We start from the raw sequence: 17,345 nt of genomic DNA, 5'->3' as shown, positions 1-17,345 counted from the left end.
GATACTAAATATATCTTTAGTAGTTATCATAGTGTTTTATGAGGGATGCAGTGGCAGTTCAGTTGATGTGCTGGACACATGAAGTGTCATGGTTGCTGCAATCTGCGTTTCATGAGGAATACCTACTAAAAATCTCTCCTTTTGAGAAGGAAAACAAGTAGGACATACGTTAAATGTGATTGATAAAAGACAAGACTCTAATCAGTGTGTAGACATATGGAAAAACTGGGAGAAAATGAAGTAGATAATAAAACAGAACTAAGATTACCGGCAGGGCAAGAATTACAGCTACAGCTCGTCTCCACAAGCAAGTGAAAACACGTCTATCATGTAATCCTGGGGGCTGGTGGGAATCCAAGAGAATGATAAATGCGGTTTGTCTGTTTTTTCTTAAAGTCAGCATCTCGGGACTTTGTTGTAGCATACAGTCAGCAGGATCATGGCAGTGTGGGTTGTTGTTGTTGGATTTAAAATATCACATTCATCACTGTATTCATTTTTTATTGCGCTGTTATATACTTAGTGGTTAGTAAGGCATTTACCTCTGTTTTGAATCTATAAGGAATTCCAAGCACTGTATTACTGGAAATTTATGTGAAGTCCTTGGCAAAAATGGGTAAAAGCTGAGGGTCTGCAGATGTCCGTTTTAGGGAAGCATGTTTTAAATGTAATAAATGCCCAGGAATCGCAGCAGATCGTGTTGTATCAATTGGTGCTGGGCAAGATGTGATACGGGGCCTTTTGAAGAGGTTCCAGAGGAGCGTACTGCAGCTTGGGATGGTGGCGATGAATGAAAAAAAGATTTAGTAGATAAACTGAAGGGAACATATATTTGGTTCAGTTTGTCAACATTTGTGTTCATTTCCAAATTGTCATTTCACCTGCGTGGAAAGAGAAGTGCGCGTGAATTGGAAATATGCGGTGGGTGTTTTAACAAGGGAAATACACCATCCGAAGAGCTTTCGGGGTATTTCAGACCATTACATAATGATGCGTTATTGGATTCTGGTGCCGTTCACCACCTTCGTAATCGTTCAGAAATAACGCATCGACTCCTGTGCTCAGAGCTTCGTAACCTTAGTTAATCCTCGCATCGTGAGACGGGTGTGGTTAATCCTTGCATCCTGAGATGGGTGTGGGAGTAAATCCCGCTGTAGAGGTGTGTCTGATCGGGGCTGGACACAGCCCCAAGGCACGCAGGGGGTTGCGCATGCCGTGCTGTATGACGTCTAAGTGTGCATTTAAGATGCCCGTGTGTCTGTCCCCAGCAGAAATTCTGGGTGAGGACGTTGGCATTGGCCTGAGGCAAGCAAGGTGGAGCTGCGTCTGGTGTCCCCTCGGGCATGCTGTGGTACAGGCCCTTGCTCAGCCCCACCAGGTGGGGTGGAAAGGCTGCTTTTAACATAAGGAACGGGTGAAAATACATATACGCGGAGTGGTAGTGAGGATGTAATAACGCTAAAAGATTTTTCTTAGCTCTTTTAGAGATAGTGGTACAGGCCGATGCTTTTAGCCTAAGGCAAGCCAAAGAGAGAGGTCAGGAGAAGAAGAATGGAAGACAACGGGGAGAGGCGAGATGGGGCGGAAGGAATAAACCTTTCACCTGCGCAGCTGGGACCAACCACAGAACGAGGTCAGGCTGGTTTAGGTAACCAAAGAAAAATAAGGCTAATGTTTAGACGGAGTCTCCCTGCAACGGGATGATAACTTAAGTACATCCATTTACCGTATTTGTAATACGCCTTTTTCTGTCGGTGATGACGTAATACAGCGGTGGGCTCTGGCCTGTGTCAGGGCAGGAGCGTACCCCCTGCTCCTAGGAGTTCAGCTCTGTGCTCAAGGCTGGCTGGCTGATAAAAGATGCCTTGGCCAGCCTGGGAGCTTTTAAAGAGAAGGAGCCTCAGTGGGGGCTCCCCCACTGTTTCTCGGGAGATGCGTTCAGGCCGAGGCCCTTGCATCTGGGTGTCACAGCCAGGGGTGACACAGCCCTGCCTGTGCCCAGCCTTGGGGACCGCTGACCCGGCCTCCGGCTCTTGCTGTGTCCTGACAGCCCGGACCAGTGCTTCTCCTCTCACAGCATCTGAGGCACGGGCACGACTGAGCTCTGTTGAGCTGGCCACCCATTAGTGCTTAACATCCTAAACCTTATCAGAATTGGATATTCAGTATTGGAAAGGGCGTTAGCAGCTCATATTTACAATTTTAAATTGTATTCAGATGTTTAAAGATCAAAGTCAAAAAAGTTATTCTAGTTCTGCAGGTTGCAGAGGACTGCTAAAAGACCAATTAATTGATTTTTTATTTTCTGTTGGCTTCGTCACCCACGAATATCAAGATTCTTCCTATTAAGTTTGTAAAATCATTCCACTCTTACCCATTTTCTTTATGCAGTAGCTGTATCACATCATTCTGATCCATTTGATGTGCTGCATAGCTGATATTTTCAGTGAAGTTCTTCCAAACCCAGTCCTTTGGAGTACTGGTTTTCTCCCTGGAATTGGCGGCAGGAACTCTTTCATCTCTGACTTACAGCTGGGGGTCAACAGTATTTTAGTAAGTGTATCTGAGGCAGTAAGTATACGAAGGACAGTAGGAGGGTGCTGTAGCCATGACGGTCTAAAAAGGTGAGGTTGGTCTGTAGGAAGATGAAATATGTTGTCTAAGGCCCTCCTGATACAATTAAAATAAACAGATACTTCAGAGATCTGAGGGCTTCCCCATATCAGTGTGGGGTACCTGCATAGCTGAGGGGCCACCCAACAATTTCTGTTGACCTTAGCAGCCCTCCTGGGTCAGATTTGGGAACCCTCTGACCTCGGACTAGGTAAACTACATTGCCGTTAATGAGTTCACGCTCCAACTTTCATCTGATCAGTGCTTGAATTAGTAAGGAGTAATGACTGAAGCCTACTGTCCGTGGTTAGCACACTGTCCTTGCGATTTTAGCAGATACGCCTGCACGAAGAAAATAACTTTGTATGTAGTCTGAGGGCTTCTTTCATCACTTTTAATTTAGAGCAGTTCCTAAGAGAGTGTTTTGCTGGAGTAAGAAGCTCAGCATAAAACTCTAATAAAGCAAAACTTGAAAGACATCAATTTTTCCTACAGCAGTGACACATTACATAAATAAAACACTGTGTAATCCGGTAAGATAATAGTTTTCTCAGGATGCAGGTAGCTGCCATCTGCCCTTTATAGAAGGGAGTTTTTTATATGGTAGCTGAGGACAGGATCTTCTCCAAAACCAGCAGTTGGCAATGGAAGTCTTCACCTCCCCGTCTGCAGACTGCCCTTGAATTTCCCGGCCTTTTGGAGACCCCGTGGCTTGCCTCTGGGCTTGCGAGTCCTCTGGATGCTTGCACACGCCACTTCTCTGGTCTGGCTCGCTCAGAGGAGGCAATGCCTTCCTAGTGACTTGATCAGAGATGTAGGTTACAAAAGAAAATACGGCACAAAACATAATTTTGGGTTGAGGTTAAGATGGTTCCTTTCCTGTTTCATTGTTCATCGCCTTGGGCTCCTTAAGCATATCCAGCTTGCAGGCACTGGGGAACCAGGCTTGAAAGACACACTCTTTCTTTTAGGTGGCCTCCTGAATACTGGATGAAAGATTTTACCACATTTTTTCTGGCAGAGTGTCCTGTCGTGACCAATGCAAATACAGTAATTGTGGCTTGCCTGAAGGATCATTATGCCTGAAATTCAAAATATTTCCTGGTTGTACTCTCCTTTTCTCGTTATAACGTTTTCCACGTGGCATAACTTCAACCAGTTGTCCCCTGCCCGGCCACTCTGCGCGGCTCTCCTAGATCCCGAGCGTACGACACCCTGTCTGTCGTACATCCAGCCGTCATCCTTGTTACCAGGTCCGTGACTTTTGGCAGGGGATCAGCTTTCTGATACTCGATCAGGCACTTGCCTGCCCTGAGGGATCCTGGACGCTGCCCATTGCCAGCGCGTGAGTTTCTGTGCTCTGACTGCTGCTCGGATCAGGTCGTTTGGACTCAAAGCACACGCTGTGCTCTGGCTCGGTCCCTCGTGGGGACACTGGGGACACCGGGGTGCAGCCGTGTTACAGAGCAGACCTGCTGTGGGCAACCAAGCCAGCAGCAAACAAAAAATCAGTTAGCTGGTCTTCTAGCATTGTCCTCTGTAACCTGCAGAACTAAAATGACTTTTCTGACTTTTATCTTTAAACATCTGAATACAATTTAAGACCCTTGCAAGAAATAAGCGCTGCTAACCTCCGTCCCAATACTGAGTTTCGAAGCCATATCCTTTCATAGCAATAGTCTCTATTACTTATGAAAAGTAATTTGTCAGGAAACGTGTTATTTTATGAAGAAAATACAACACCGTATTTTCATCTTTGGCACAGAACTATGAAGTGAAAATAATTATTCTCTAGGCAGTTTAATTGATTTGAAATGTTCCTACAGAAGACTTTTAGTTCCTATATAGTAGTCTCTGTATAGATGGCAGAATGCTTTAGAAAATAAAAGGAGAAAACGTGTTAAACGCTCCTGAGCTAGCTACAGGCATATACAGGTATTTTAGATGAAAGAATCCTTTTGGTTTGTACCATAAGTAAAGAAAAACCTAAGTCCCCTTGCTAAAATTAAGACAATCTCTGTACTCACTCAGAGCATGTGGAGATCGCTCTCGGTCTGTGCCCTCTTCAGGCATTCAGTTAAACATTTGCTGATTTGTTAAACTCATTCCCATTTAGCAAATAAACTTAAGCACGTTACTTCTCATGCAATCCGCGGGCTTAAGCTCGGACAAAATTAGGTCTCTCCTAACACTTCCCTAACTCAGCCTTTCCCATCTCGCGCTGGCGCCGTTTTGCGGGGTTGAGCGGCTCACGCGGCGAGGCCAGGAGCAAAGGGCGCTCAGCGCAGCGCTCTTCGCGGCGCCGGCGAGGGAGGCGAGAGGGCGGTGCACCGACGGTGTCCGTGTAGCCCTGGCACAGCAGGGCTGGTTTAGCCTTCTGTCTGCATCCGAGCCCAACAAATGCTCTTTCCCTTGAACTGCCGGTGCGCTTGGTTATGGCCTCTCTTTCCAGGCTGCGTTTTCATCTTCCACACCTCTTCTTTTAATGCTTACCTGCCAGCCTTTGCTGAAGCCGTCCATGCCCAAGCTCTGCGCCGTACATCAGAGAGACCTTGCGTCTAAGAAATCACTGACACTAGCAATCATTGTGTATTATATATTTGCATCCACACGTAACCGTAAAATTTCCTGTTTGGCAGTAACTTTATAAACAATATTTTTCTCTGTTTTAGTGGCAATAGTCATGTTTTTGTTATTTGAGACCAGCTGCCAAAAATAATTACTTAAAGCTTACGCCTGCTCTAGCATTTCCCGGTTTTAGCCCGACACAGCCCAACCTGATTTCAAGGGCGTTACTTTTAGTTTATAGTAGCCAGTGCAGGATCAAACGTGTGGCATTCAGAGAGGCCGCACTCCTGCAAACCTATTTTTCCCTCCTTTCCTCTGAGGTGTCTGAGTTACCACATGCAGGCTACCTCTGGTATCTGCGCTGTATCGGGCAAACCTGGCAGGGCGATTGTGCTGTGGAGGTTGTGGCAGAGGCAGAATTTAGCCAGGAACAGTTAGCTTTATCCCTATAGGTCTGTATCCATCTGTCCACCCGTGCTTTAGCCATATGTGCCTTTTATCATATCTGCTTGGCACTATATAATTGTAGTAACACCATTTCCCATAAACTGTAGACTGGCACTGAGATATGTTCACAAGTCTTCTATATTGCTGTAAAAGTGCTTTTTAACAGCTTATGAACATTTTTTTTTTAAGCCAAAAGAACATTTCCAAGGCATTAAATGTGCAAGAAGTGCTTTTATTTTTGCCTTAAGTGAAAGCCATGAAGGTCAATAAAAAGCTGAGCGGAAAAAAGTGGTCTACCTTACAGCAGGCAGGAAAACCAGCTGGCAATCACGGCTCGAAGGTCCCACAGTTAATAATCTTGCAGGCTACCGTAGGCCTTTCGTTATACGTAGGTACGGCTTCCAGTCGCTGGAGGACCTCGGTGCCCTCGATCAGTTGCCTGTGGGAGGGAGAAAGCGCACATATAATCCGTCTCCGCCCGGAGCCAGCTCTGCAGCCTCTGGCTTGCGCGGGGCCGTAACAAACTCAGGCACCAGTTTCCTACCGGCAGGCTGCACCTGCTCTGCTCTTTAAAGAGTTGTTCTTCACAATGGAGTTGCAAACGCCATCAGTTCTTGATTAAGTAGCCGCTAGTTGGCATTTTAGGAGAGGTGAAAATACTATGGCCTTATTTAAAGAAATAAGCGTTGTACCATGTGCCCCAGGTACAAATGGCCATTACTTTTGAGGAGAAAGGAGTCAAGAGACACACTGTCCGAAGTGACGGTATTATTATTATTATTATTATTATTATTATTACTCCCTGAGAAATATCTTTCATTTCCTTCCTTCACAGAGCCAATCTGAATCCTGAAAACAGTCCAACATTTTGCGTTCTTTACGATTTCCAGCCTGTCCTGCTGCCACGCTGTGGGAGCACGAGCTGTGCCTCCTGCAGGCGCTGGCATGGCGATGGATGCCAGCAGTGCTCTGGAAAGCTTCATACCGCATCCCATCCCACCCCATCCCATCCAGCGCAGCGGTACCGAGCGCAAAGGACATTGCAGGCAGCCCTTGCCCAAGCAGGGACGTCAGAAGGACTGAGCCAGCGCAGGGCTGGAAAGTGCCCGGCTGTCCTCGTCGTATGCTGTGGCTGCTTTTTGCTCCCTCAGGATTAAATTCCCACTCAGATTTAAGAGGGCCTGGCTGTAAGATCATAGATCCTGCACCTTTCAGATTACAGAGAGTTGGTGGCAAGATAGAAACTTGAGGTGAACGCCACTGGTTACAAATATATCCAGCCAGCAATCAGTTTTGGTTTGTTCTCTGTAGGTTAGACGGTTATGCTTTTCTCTTCCTTTAAAAATGCCATCTTTCTCCATGATGTGGTTACATGGAAACTGCACTGTGAATGTCTCTCTCTATGGCAATACATACATATTTTGCTCTCTTACATCAAGCAAGCTGCTCAGAGCAATAATCTTCCTTATTACATTCCTGAAAATCTAAAAATCTTAACAGGGCCAGCCCTATACATTGACCTACAGAGAACAAACTCTCAGCACACGTTCACTAAGATAATTTATTTCGGCTTGTGAGGGCAGAGAGCACCCGGAGGCTTTGCTCAACACCCCCCTGCCCGTCAGGGCCCACCTTCGGCTGACACCGAGCTATGCAGGCATGGATTTGTAGCCTTCATCCTGGAGAGGCCCCCAGCAGCTGCCTAAGCTTTGCCATAGGGTTTTCCAGCTTGAGCAAGCCAGGCCAGTGCAGAGCAAGGGAGGGATGGGTGTCAAATCTGACTTATCCATCCTCCCCCTGGCAAGAGGCATCTGTGTTGCTGCTGCTGTAGGGATTTCATGGACGCTTCCTCCTGGGCAGCGGTGTCCTGCGGGGCCAGGGCGACCTCCCGCGCGCTGCAGCGGTGGCAAGTTGGTGCGTACCTACCCGAAAGCCACGTATTTTTTGTCCAGGTAGGGAGCTGGCTGGAGGGTGATGTAGAACTGCGAGCCGTTGCTGTGGCGGCCCTTGTTGGCCATCCCGAGGACCCCTCTTCCCTTGTGACGGATGGAGAAGCTTTCATCTAGGGAAAGAGTTTGGGGATGAAAGGCTGCAGCTGTGTTGCTGCCTTTGCTGCTATTCACCGTACAGCTCCCTTTTGCCAGCTCCCGCAAGCTCCCCTTTCCTTCTTCCCTGCTCTCCCTCTCCCTCCAAAGGTCTCATCGAGACTCATGCGAGCAAAGTCTGGTTTGAGTCAATTATGTCCTTCCTAGAAGGAGCTTCCCACTACTGCCTAGTGCTTAAGCCAGTAGCGAACCTAATGAAAAATATTCATGAAAAAGCACTCTAGGTGTTTCTGAATGTCAGAGTCGCAGCAACGATGCCTCCGGCTCCCCGTTGTCGGTCTGTAATGCCTCTTGCCGGAGGAGCTCTGGGCACTTGGTGCAGCATTTCCCCGCGGCTACTTGGGATTATTCCCGCTGTATGGATGAAGAAGGCAGGAGGCAGAGCGGGTGCTCCAAGCATCCCCCGTGAGCAGAGACAGGGCTGTGAGGGCAGGACTGGGGTGGGATGCCTGTCTGCTCCTGCTGCTCAGTGACTCGCACGGGAGGGCTGCTTTAGCCAAATAAAATGACAGAGCTGAATAAATGGAGAGGAGATATTTAGTTAAGGAGGTCAGGGTGCCCCCAGAACAGAAGCAGCTTCATTCGGCAGCAGGAGGAGGCAGGCGATGGGAGATGCAAGGCAAGAGCGAGCGAGAGCTGTGAGGAGGTGAAGAAGATCCTCCGTGCTGGCTGAGGAGGGACTGGCTGGGGAGGGAAGAAACAGCTCTCAAGAGGGATGACTGGGGAAGGAGAGGCATAAGCCATGCTTGGGTTTGGGGGATGATGGCAAGGACTTGACTCCTTCTCCTCCATGGGGGAGAGCCCGGCTACGAGGTGGGGAGCAGGGGGTGCACTGGTCCTAGCCGCCTCCGTCACCTGTCTCCGACCTGATCACACTGAGCAGTCAAGAGCCCCATCGAGCTCTCAATAAGCTTGAAGGAAACTGTAGAAATGTTTAGGTTTTATTGTTCTCTGATTTTTTTTTTTTTAATTCTTTTTACCCTGTTTGAGTGCCGTTCTCAGAAACTGATTCATAAAAATGGTAATTAAATTTTAACTGAACAGTTACTCCCTGACCGCTGCCTTGCGGTTTGCAGTGACTTCAGCAGACTAATTTTGGAGGAGGATGCTTTGTCCTATGACATGATGCTCCAGTCCGAGTGATTCTCTGTAATTACCTCAGTCCTTTCAGCTCGTTACAGTAAAATGCAGTTGTGTCCCATTAATTTCAGCCGACGTTGCAGTGCCCGGACGAGTGCCAAGCGTGGCGTCTCCCAGAACATTACTGGCTGACAGAGGCATCTCTCACTCTTTTCAGATATCAAAGATATTTGTCCTCTGCCCTCAGTGTAAAATAGTTTGGCGGGAAGTACTGGGAAAGCAACCTAAGCCTTAAAATAAAAAGGCATACCCAAGGGAACACCTTTCTCAAGGATGAAAAGCAACTTTTAATTAAAAAGGGGGAGGGGAAGAATTAGCAATCCTCTCCTTTAATGCATCAACACGTGGAGTATGTGTAATATGGGTAATAAAACTCTTCCAGGGACACTTTCAAGGTTGACAAATTCCAAATTAAATCCACCTTAAAATCACTTAAGTGAATTTTGACGTGTTGTCACCTTCCCACATGACATGGCAGCTTCTTTCCTGGCTAGCACAGGGAAAGCACAAGCTTCGCCTGGAGGAGGAGGATGGAGCCGGGAGCAAAACGCCGTGCGCTGGGCTGGGGCTTCGTGCCACAGCCCGGGCAGCGCCTGTGGGGCCGTAGCTCTCCTGTATGCAGAGGTGCGTACGCATGCTTAACTTCATTTTCCTCTGCGGACGATTTCTATCCGAACAGAAAGTGCGAAGGGTGTGAGATGTGCGCTAGCACAAATCTATTGGGCAGCATTGCTGGAAAAGAGGATTCACAAACTTTTAAATCCTCGGTGACATCCGCCTTGCAAACAATTTAACAGCCAGTCCTAATTTTTTCCAATACCAGCTTATATTCTTTCCGAGATGTGCGTGTCCCAAGAGTCTAGGCTTGCTGTTATTTCAGGAGCTCCAGCATCAGAGAAGTGACTTTTGCCCCTTCCTGCCCACTCCAGGCAGCCCATAGCATTTACTGCCTTAAATCCCGCACGCCGGGCTTCCACCTCCAGCAGCTTCCCTGCCCGCCAGCGCCGCGACTCGGCCGGGCAGAGTGGGCTAGCGACCGGCTTCCAGCCGGGTTTTGCTCCGTCCGTCCTGGGGCCTCGAGGTGAGAGCGGCTTCTCCTCACAACTCGGCTCTTCAGCGTCTTGGGAAAGAAAGTTTTCAGCTACGCTTGGCATTTCTGATCTCTCTGTTGGCTGCCGCCCAGCCTGCTCGAATGTCACATCGTTTGCGCCATTGGCAGTGGGAAAGCTTTTATATAAGGGAACATAAATCAGTTTCAAAAGTGCTTTAACTGTCATAAAATGTCTTTATGGGTAGCATTTAATCTAAACAGAAGATCCCAAATGTCTATGTCAATTACACGCGTTGTTTTTCTTAAATATTGCAAGTTATAGTGTTCTCTTTTCTTTACATTTTATTACTTTATGCCAGTATGGGGGAACATTTTTTGTTAAACTTAGCTCGCGGTTGTCATTTCTCGACTTTCACAGTTTTATGTGAGATTGAGAAGTAACTCCCCTTACATCAGCAGAGTCACGTAGCCGCTGGCAGCGATGCCTGCGGTGTCCCCAAGCCTGAAAAGCTGCCAGACGTCCAGGAAATCTAAAGTTAAAGCCGACTTACTTCCATTACTTTAAATGCATTTAAATGCATTTAAACAAGTGGTATCGGGTGCCTGGAGGTCTGTGGCTAATCCACTTCTACATTTCTAAGGTCCTGTCCACAAGGTGAGTATTTGCAGTTTGAAATAGGGGAGTGGGTGACCGTCAGCCCTCGTTTAGGCAGGGAGAAGGGGCTGGTGGAGCTGCGCCTCGGGCAGGGGACATCAGAGGAGGCAGCCAAGGTTACAGATCAAAAAGTGACCTCGCTAAAGCAGTCCGCTCATGCTAACGCAAGCAGATAACAATTCTGACTGAAAAGCAAACCCTTTTGCTTTGGGGGGATGAAAGGAAATTCCCAGGTTATTCCGTGAATAAAATCAGGTAAACAGCTTGATATTTTGCGGAAATTTGCCATTTGTGCAGTAAGATAGCTGAGGAAGCATACCTTCAAAGGTGGGACCATAAATTGACTCTCCTCCGCCTCCCTTTCCAGTTACGATGTCTGCAGGGTAGATAAAAGTAACCATCAGAGACCAGGTTTATCGCAGGCATTATTGGGGGCTGGCAGCGAGCAGCTCAGCCAAGGTCAGAGACGTGGGTTGCGCATCAGCCCGGGGCAACAACTGCATCCATCCATCTTTCTGTTTTACTACTGAAATTCCATCATCAGACCTTTGGGAAGAGCTCTGCTTCCATCCCAAGAGGCAGTCTCTCTATGGAGAACTACTTCACGTGGTGCATTTAATCGCTGCCCCTCTGAGAAGGTCCAGCATCTCCTGCTGGGAGAGGTGCTGCGGCGGCAGCGGCCAGCGGAGGCAGGGGTGCCCTGGAGAAGGACGCCTGTCGGAAGGAGTAGGATTAGAAGAAGGAAGGATGAAAATGCAGCTGTGATATTATGGTGAGTTAAGACGACTAACTTGTCTAAGAAAAGAGATTTGATAAGAGAGAAATTCCTATTGAACCAGATTTCTGATGAAAAATCTAAAGAAACCTGATGCATCTATTTTTTTTTTTAAAGAAGTCTAGTTTTGTTATTTTATTTAGACATTGTCTTATACCAGTCAGGTTCTGGTTAGTCCTCTACAGTAGCAAGCTTGTAATTTTAGGTCGCTTTTACGGACTGCATAGATATCTGCATAGTTATTCATGAAAAGTATCTTCAAAGTATAAGCTTGAAATGGATTTAAGCACTCAGATTTGGAGCAAGGCAAGCACAGGCAGGTAAGATGTACGAGAGAGCGAAAGGGAGTGGCAAAGGAGATGCCTTCTGATGCACCTAACTATTGTGACTTCCCTGGGCGCGTCAGTGGGGCGAGCCGCGCCACCCGTCGTTCGTGGTGCCCTTCTCCTCGGTGCCACGCTCCCAGCGTAGCACTGGTGTTCAGACAACTCACCAGCCCATTCGCAAGGCCTCTGACACTTGGCTAAATGCCTCTGTAAGTTAATCTCTCTATAAAAACAAGTAATACGTTTTCCTATAGATATTCTTCGTGTTTTCATGTTTCCAATTAGTTTCCTAATTACTTACCAAAGAACTTAATGGAAAAGAGTTTTAATGTTTTCAATTAGTTTCTTCAATTCTTTTGAAAAGGTCTTGAATAATCAAAAGAAAAAACTATCCAGACTTTCCCTATGTTTAGAAAGCGAGATGGCTAAAAGAGAAAATGTTTTCTGGTTTTTATATATATATTAATTAAGAGATTAGCTTTGTCATGAAGTTCAGTTATGTCTCCATGGATGAAGACTGTTATTCATGCAGATCATCCTCCACCTTGTGCTGTAACTCGGTTTTACTCAGGACACCTGGGAACGCACCTCCTCCTTGGATCCACCCGTTTTTCACGAGGCGATGAAAAAGGGAGTTTTTGTAGGTGAGCTCTCGGCCGTCGCGGGGAGACGTTGCTCCCCCGGCGCACAGGGCGCGGAAATTCTCACAGGTCCTGGGACACGCGTCCGAAAAGAGCTGCAAAAGCGAGAAGAGGAAAAACACGTGTGAAATTCCTAGCTGACAACGTGTGAAATTCCTCGCTGACGCCCACTGGCCGGATCTCTGTCCCCTCTCCTTCGGCAGGTGAAACCACCGCGCTGGGTGGACTTGTTCCTCGCTTTTGCTTTTCTCCTCTGTAACGTACCTCAAAGAGCAGCCTCCCGACGGGCTGTTCCTCGATGGCTATCTCCAGGTACACAAACACGTGCTGCTTAAAGCAGAAAAACAAAGGCAGTGAGGGAAAGACCGGCTCTCCGTGCTGCACTCGTTTCCTAACGCAGGCCAGGGTCCAGCTGCCCGGCACGAATGGTCTCAGAAAATGTCCGCGGGATTGTCAATGCAAAACAGCATTCCTACTATTTTGTTTAAATAAACAAAAAAGTAAAGGATGTTTCACTTCATTCCGGGCAGAAATAATCCAAACAGTGTGTTAAAGCAAACTATTGGGCAGGGTCTGCTTCCTCCTCTTGCATTTATTTACACGCCTGTTGCAGCCCATGCAATACAGGCAGGAATAAATGAATCCGCAGGAATACCGGCCACGCCGCCAAAATGGACATTTCTCGCTCTTCCCAGCCAGCCTCAAATCTGCATGCCATCGATGCCGTATTGTCTACGTTACTCATTTTAGTATGACATTTTATTTTTCTCTGCTCTCAATACCGTGTCAGCACGGGCCGCGTCACACCCCACGACACCGTGGCACTGCAGGGAGGCTTGGCTGGGAAAGGAGAGGTTTGGCAGTTGGGCTTTTGGTACCCAAGAATAAGGGTACCCAAGAATTTGGGTACCCACGGGCTGGGTGGTTTGGGATTTTGGAACAGCCCAGTTGCAGCACAGTCAGCAATGCGCTTTTGTTGCACTGTTCAGCCCTGAGGCAGTTAATGCATGTCGGGCATCTGGGCTAGTGTTTGCCCCTTCCTGGCTGCTGAGGGACATGGAGGCTCTGCCCTCCTTATCCATCACAGGGCAGAAACCAAGAAGCTGCCACCGCTGTGCTCGCTCTCCTTCCTCCCCGTGGTATCTGCCCTTTCATCTGACAACCTCTCCAGCCACTGACAGACTTTGTACTCTTCTCGTAAAGCAGTGCTACTTGCCTGGCTGCTTTTCAGATATTTGGTGTAGAAATCCTCAGCAATCGCTTGGTAAAGTGCCTCGGGCTTAAAGTCGCGATAGTCCCACTGGTGGTAGGACCACTTGAGCAGCTCCTTCTCGTCCCCCAGCAGCTGGCCTCCAACGAAGCACATCACCGGGGAGGCGTACGCCCACACCTTGCCTCTCAGTTCCTGCATTTCAGAGGGACAACAGAAAGCCTCCAGGGGTTATTTATACCTGTAGCGAAGAAGCCATCAGTAATAATCCACCACGCCTGTGATATTTTTATGTCTTTCCTACTTTTCAAACCACAAATCCCGCCAATGGGAAGGGATTGGGCAGCAGCTTTCGGTGAGGTGCGCTGATGCTGCATGCAGTGACGTGCCCTGAAGGTCTGCATCCCGCTGCTACGGGACATTATCGTGACGACAGTCACCTGGGTGTCGCTTTGGGAGCAGCTCAGACTGAACAGGAAAAGCGCCCGGAGAGCCTCATCCTGCCCCGAGGGTCTCTGAGGACGTTAAATAAAGTGGAGTGGAAAAGCCCGCTTCCGAAATCTGCGGATGGCACCGAGCTGTGAGATGCTGCAGCCCCGGGGAGAGGACTCGTGTCTGAAACAACCTGAGGAAACGAGAGTTACCTTCTTTTTCTCCTGTAAATATTCATGCCATGCAAATTCTGCTAAAGGCTGTATCACAGGATCTGCAAACTTGCTTGGAAATTTCAGCTTCAGAGCCTAGATTTTCAAGGTAAGGGAAAAGAATTGCTCACAAGCAGTTTAGTACCCCCCCACCCCATCCTATCACAGCTTGTATTTCCCTCATGAACTACAACCGAAGCCACGTTCTAATGCAGTTTCTGCACTGCACCCCTCATGCCTCCGGTGTAATTCACAACACTTGCAGAAGTACACGCAAATCGTTCTAAATCCCCATTTGCAGGTGTAGTGGGTGTCTTGTTTCTCTATGAAAGGCTGCTTCACAACTATTATTAAATTATACTGGTACTCCCCCCGCTCCCACATGGGCTGGATGTAAGCACTGAGGTATCCAAAGATGTCTCTGAACATCATCACTGCATTTTTGCATGCGTTTTGCAGGCGTGGGGAGTTGCAGTCCCCTACTGTCCCACGAGATTGCGCCCAGGGCTTTGGGGCAAGCGAGTGGCTCGGTGAAAGCTGCAAGGTGAACGTTTCCAGTCCCTGTTGCTTGTACCATTGCCTCGGGAGCACACCGCGGTTTAGATATGGGACATTCCTGTCCATGGATTTAGCCTCATCTCCGTGTGGGCTGTACACAAGTGCCACAAGCTGGGGCTTAAAGCCAGCCCAGATGGCCTTAAAAAGAATAAAGTGAAGAAGTGACTTTCTATTCAGCTCCCAGTCACTGTTGCTATCGTTGGGACAGTGGCTGGGGAAAAAAAAAAGGAAAAAAGCCAAGAGGCACGCACCCCCTGCAGCTATCGGCTGGGCTTGTCCTTAGGGCTGCTGATAGATGGCAGAGCTTTGCCAGCTGTAAATAATGCTGGGGAACAAGCCTGGCCCTTCGGCTGGGGCTGCACGGCTAGAAGGCGCGTCCCCTGGGTGGTGGATAGGGGATCCCTCTCTGGAGGGCGCACCGGATAAAATTGAAGAAGGTGCCGCGAACCAACGCAGCCTAAGGGAAGGCCACCCTGACAGAAAAACCACTGGCCCTCCAAGGCATGGGGGTTGGGCAGGAGGCCAACTACCTCCTCCCGGAAAAAAAAAAAAAATAAAAAGTTGCAGAAACGACGAGCATCAGAAATGATGGAGAAAATTGGTAACGAAGTGAGGAGGAGGAGATGGAGCTGGATCGGTCGTGTCCTGAGGGGGAAACTGACGGAAGACTGCGCTGTGGCCCTTGACTCCAGAGCACGCAGCCGCGGACCGATCGAAGTGGAAGAACGATGTTCGCGCCTTGTGTGCCTCCTGGCACTGAGAGAATTCAGATTCAGATTAAGCCTGGCAGATAAACCCTTACGGGCAGGGAGGGCATAAAGGTCAGCGTTGTGCCCCCCACGGTGGGCTGTGTGCTGTGCATCTGCTGCACGGCTGAGCTGCTCGTGAAAAGTCTGTGAAACCCCATGAGGTTGGCAGCTCTTTTCTTTCTCATCTACACCGACAGAGCTGCGTTAAGGGACTTGTCACGAGCTGCCGAGCAAGTCAGGCAGAGCTGCGATGTGCGTGACGTCTTATACAGCGCTGCACAGCTGTAAAATTTCTTGGAGGTGTAGGAACAAGGAGGCGAGGAAGCTGCAGCCGAGACCCCCTGCCCCGAGCAGCGCCGAGCCGGGAGCCCATAAAGCCTCGGTGCCTGTGCTTGCACCTGGCAGTGCCGAAGCAAAGCAGAAACCCCCAAACTGGAATATTTTCTTCCTCAGAGCCGCTGCTGGGTGCAGGCATACCTCTGCTTATTTACTTCCCAGCCCACGCCGCTCCCTGCTGCTCCCAGCCCAGCTGCGGGGCTGAAGCCCAGGGGTTACCTCTGCCGCGCACTTGGCCACGTGGAAAGCGGGGTCCCGGAGCAGCCCCACCACTGCCACCGCCACCCGCCGCGGGCCCATGGCAGCCTGGCCACCGCGAGTCCGAGTCCGTCAACAGAGCCTGGCCCCATGGCAACGCCGGACACCAGCACCCCCCCGCCCCCGCATTTCTAAGCACTTCCCAAGCCTAACGTAAGCGGGTTTCAGCCCTGTGGGAGGGTGGGAAATGCTCTCATTTCTGTTTTCCCCTGAAGGAAGGAAAACCAGATTAAAGGGAAGTGTGTGGCAGAGCAGAGGACTGAAGCCAGCTCTTTCCAGAGCTCATGATGGATGCTGTCAGTACAGGATCATTATCTTCTTGCTAACGGTGGCTAATAGCAGATGCCGAGCAAAAAGCAGTAAGAATAAGCAAAGACGACAGCAGTGCTTCCCCGTTACTCTCCCAGACTCTGGTGAGCCTCTGCTCAAGGATTTCCTGGTATCATTGTGTTTAATTCCCCTTGGTGGCTCTTTTTCATGTGAATTTCTTTGCTTTTCAGACAAACGTAAAAATCCGGCACCCACAAAATCCCATGGCAATGAGATTTACAGCTTAATTACACCCTATGTAAAGTGTGCATCTCCTTTTTGGCGCAGAAGCTCCTGCCGGCAGCTGTATTCGCCGGGCGCTGCTGCGGCACCGTTCCCGCCGGCAGCCCGGGCAGAGCGGGACGGGGCACGGCCGGAGCGGTTCCAGAGGGGTCGCGGCTCCCGCAGCAAAGCGTTGTGCCACCGCAGCAGCTTTGCTCCCTTTCGGCTAACGCAGCACGCGCAAAAGCGCTTTTGTGGGACGGCCGTAGGTTCAGCACGGGCTTCTGTCAGCACGGCTGGGTCAGGTCACTTTTCATCTCTGAGCAAGCTGAATTTTAGGAGACACTGGTGCTGGAAGTGACAAAACTGGATTGTCTGTCATGTCAAAAATTTGCCTATTTTTTTGTGACATCATGGAGCAATGCAACAATTATCACATCCCCAGGAAAAATACATCTTTAGCATGTCACCATCCTATTGCAGATGAGACGGTTGTGATTTTCCTGTGAAAAATACGTTCTGCAGAACAAACCTATGTTAAATACAATAAAAATTATATTAATTTATCCTCTTAATAACATTGCACACTCTTCTTTTTTTTTTTTTTTTGCAATTGTATATCCAAATGGCTTTATAAAGTGCTAAATTTGTACACAATGACAGCATTGGAACCAAAAAGCCTATAGCCTCTCAGCTAGGTGTTTCTGAGCTACCCATGCCCGTAAAAAATTCAGACTG

General features: G+C 48.7%; 1 protein-coding gene across 1 annotated transcript; it reads right to left on the bottom strand.

Annotated features, from left to right (window-relative positions):
* Positions 1 to 5,955: 5,955 nt before the first annotated feature.
* Positions 5,956 to 17,052, bottom strand: PPIL6 (peptidylprolyl isomerase like 6; the record flags this gene model as incomplete). The annotated part of the gene is made up of 9 exons (XM_082305476.1): positions 15,974 to 17,052; positions 14,537 to 14,712; positions 14,176 to 14,271; positions 13,505 to 13,726; positions 12,586 to 12,648; positions 12,248 to 12,416; positions 10,899 to 10,955; positions 7,555 to 7,690; positions 5,956 to 6,067 (listed from the first exon to the last, which is right to left on the bottom strand). Exons 1-9 carry the CDS (start codon positions 16,116 to 16,118, stop codon positions 5,956 to 5,958), a joined length of 1,176 nt encoding a protein of 391 aa, XP_082161602.1. The 5' UTR covers positions 16,119 to 17,052.
* Between the last annotated feature and the right edge of the window lie 293 nt (positions 17,053 to 17,345).

This window comes from Platalea leucorodia (genome assembly GCF_965183815.1).
Source record: "Platalea leucorodia genome assembly, chromosome: 3".
Taxonomy (NCBI): Eukaryota; Metazoa; Chordata; class Aves; order Pelecaniformes; family Threskiornithidae; genus Platalea; species Platalea leucorodia.
This window is presented reverse-complemented; position numbering and strand designations above follow the sequence as displayed.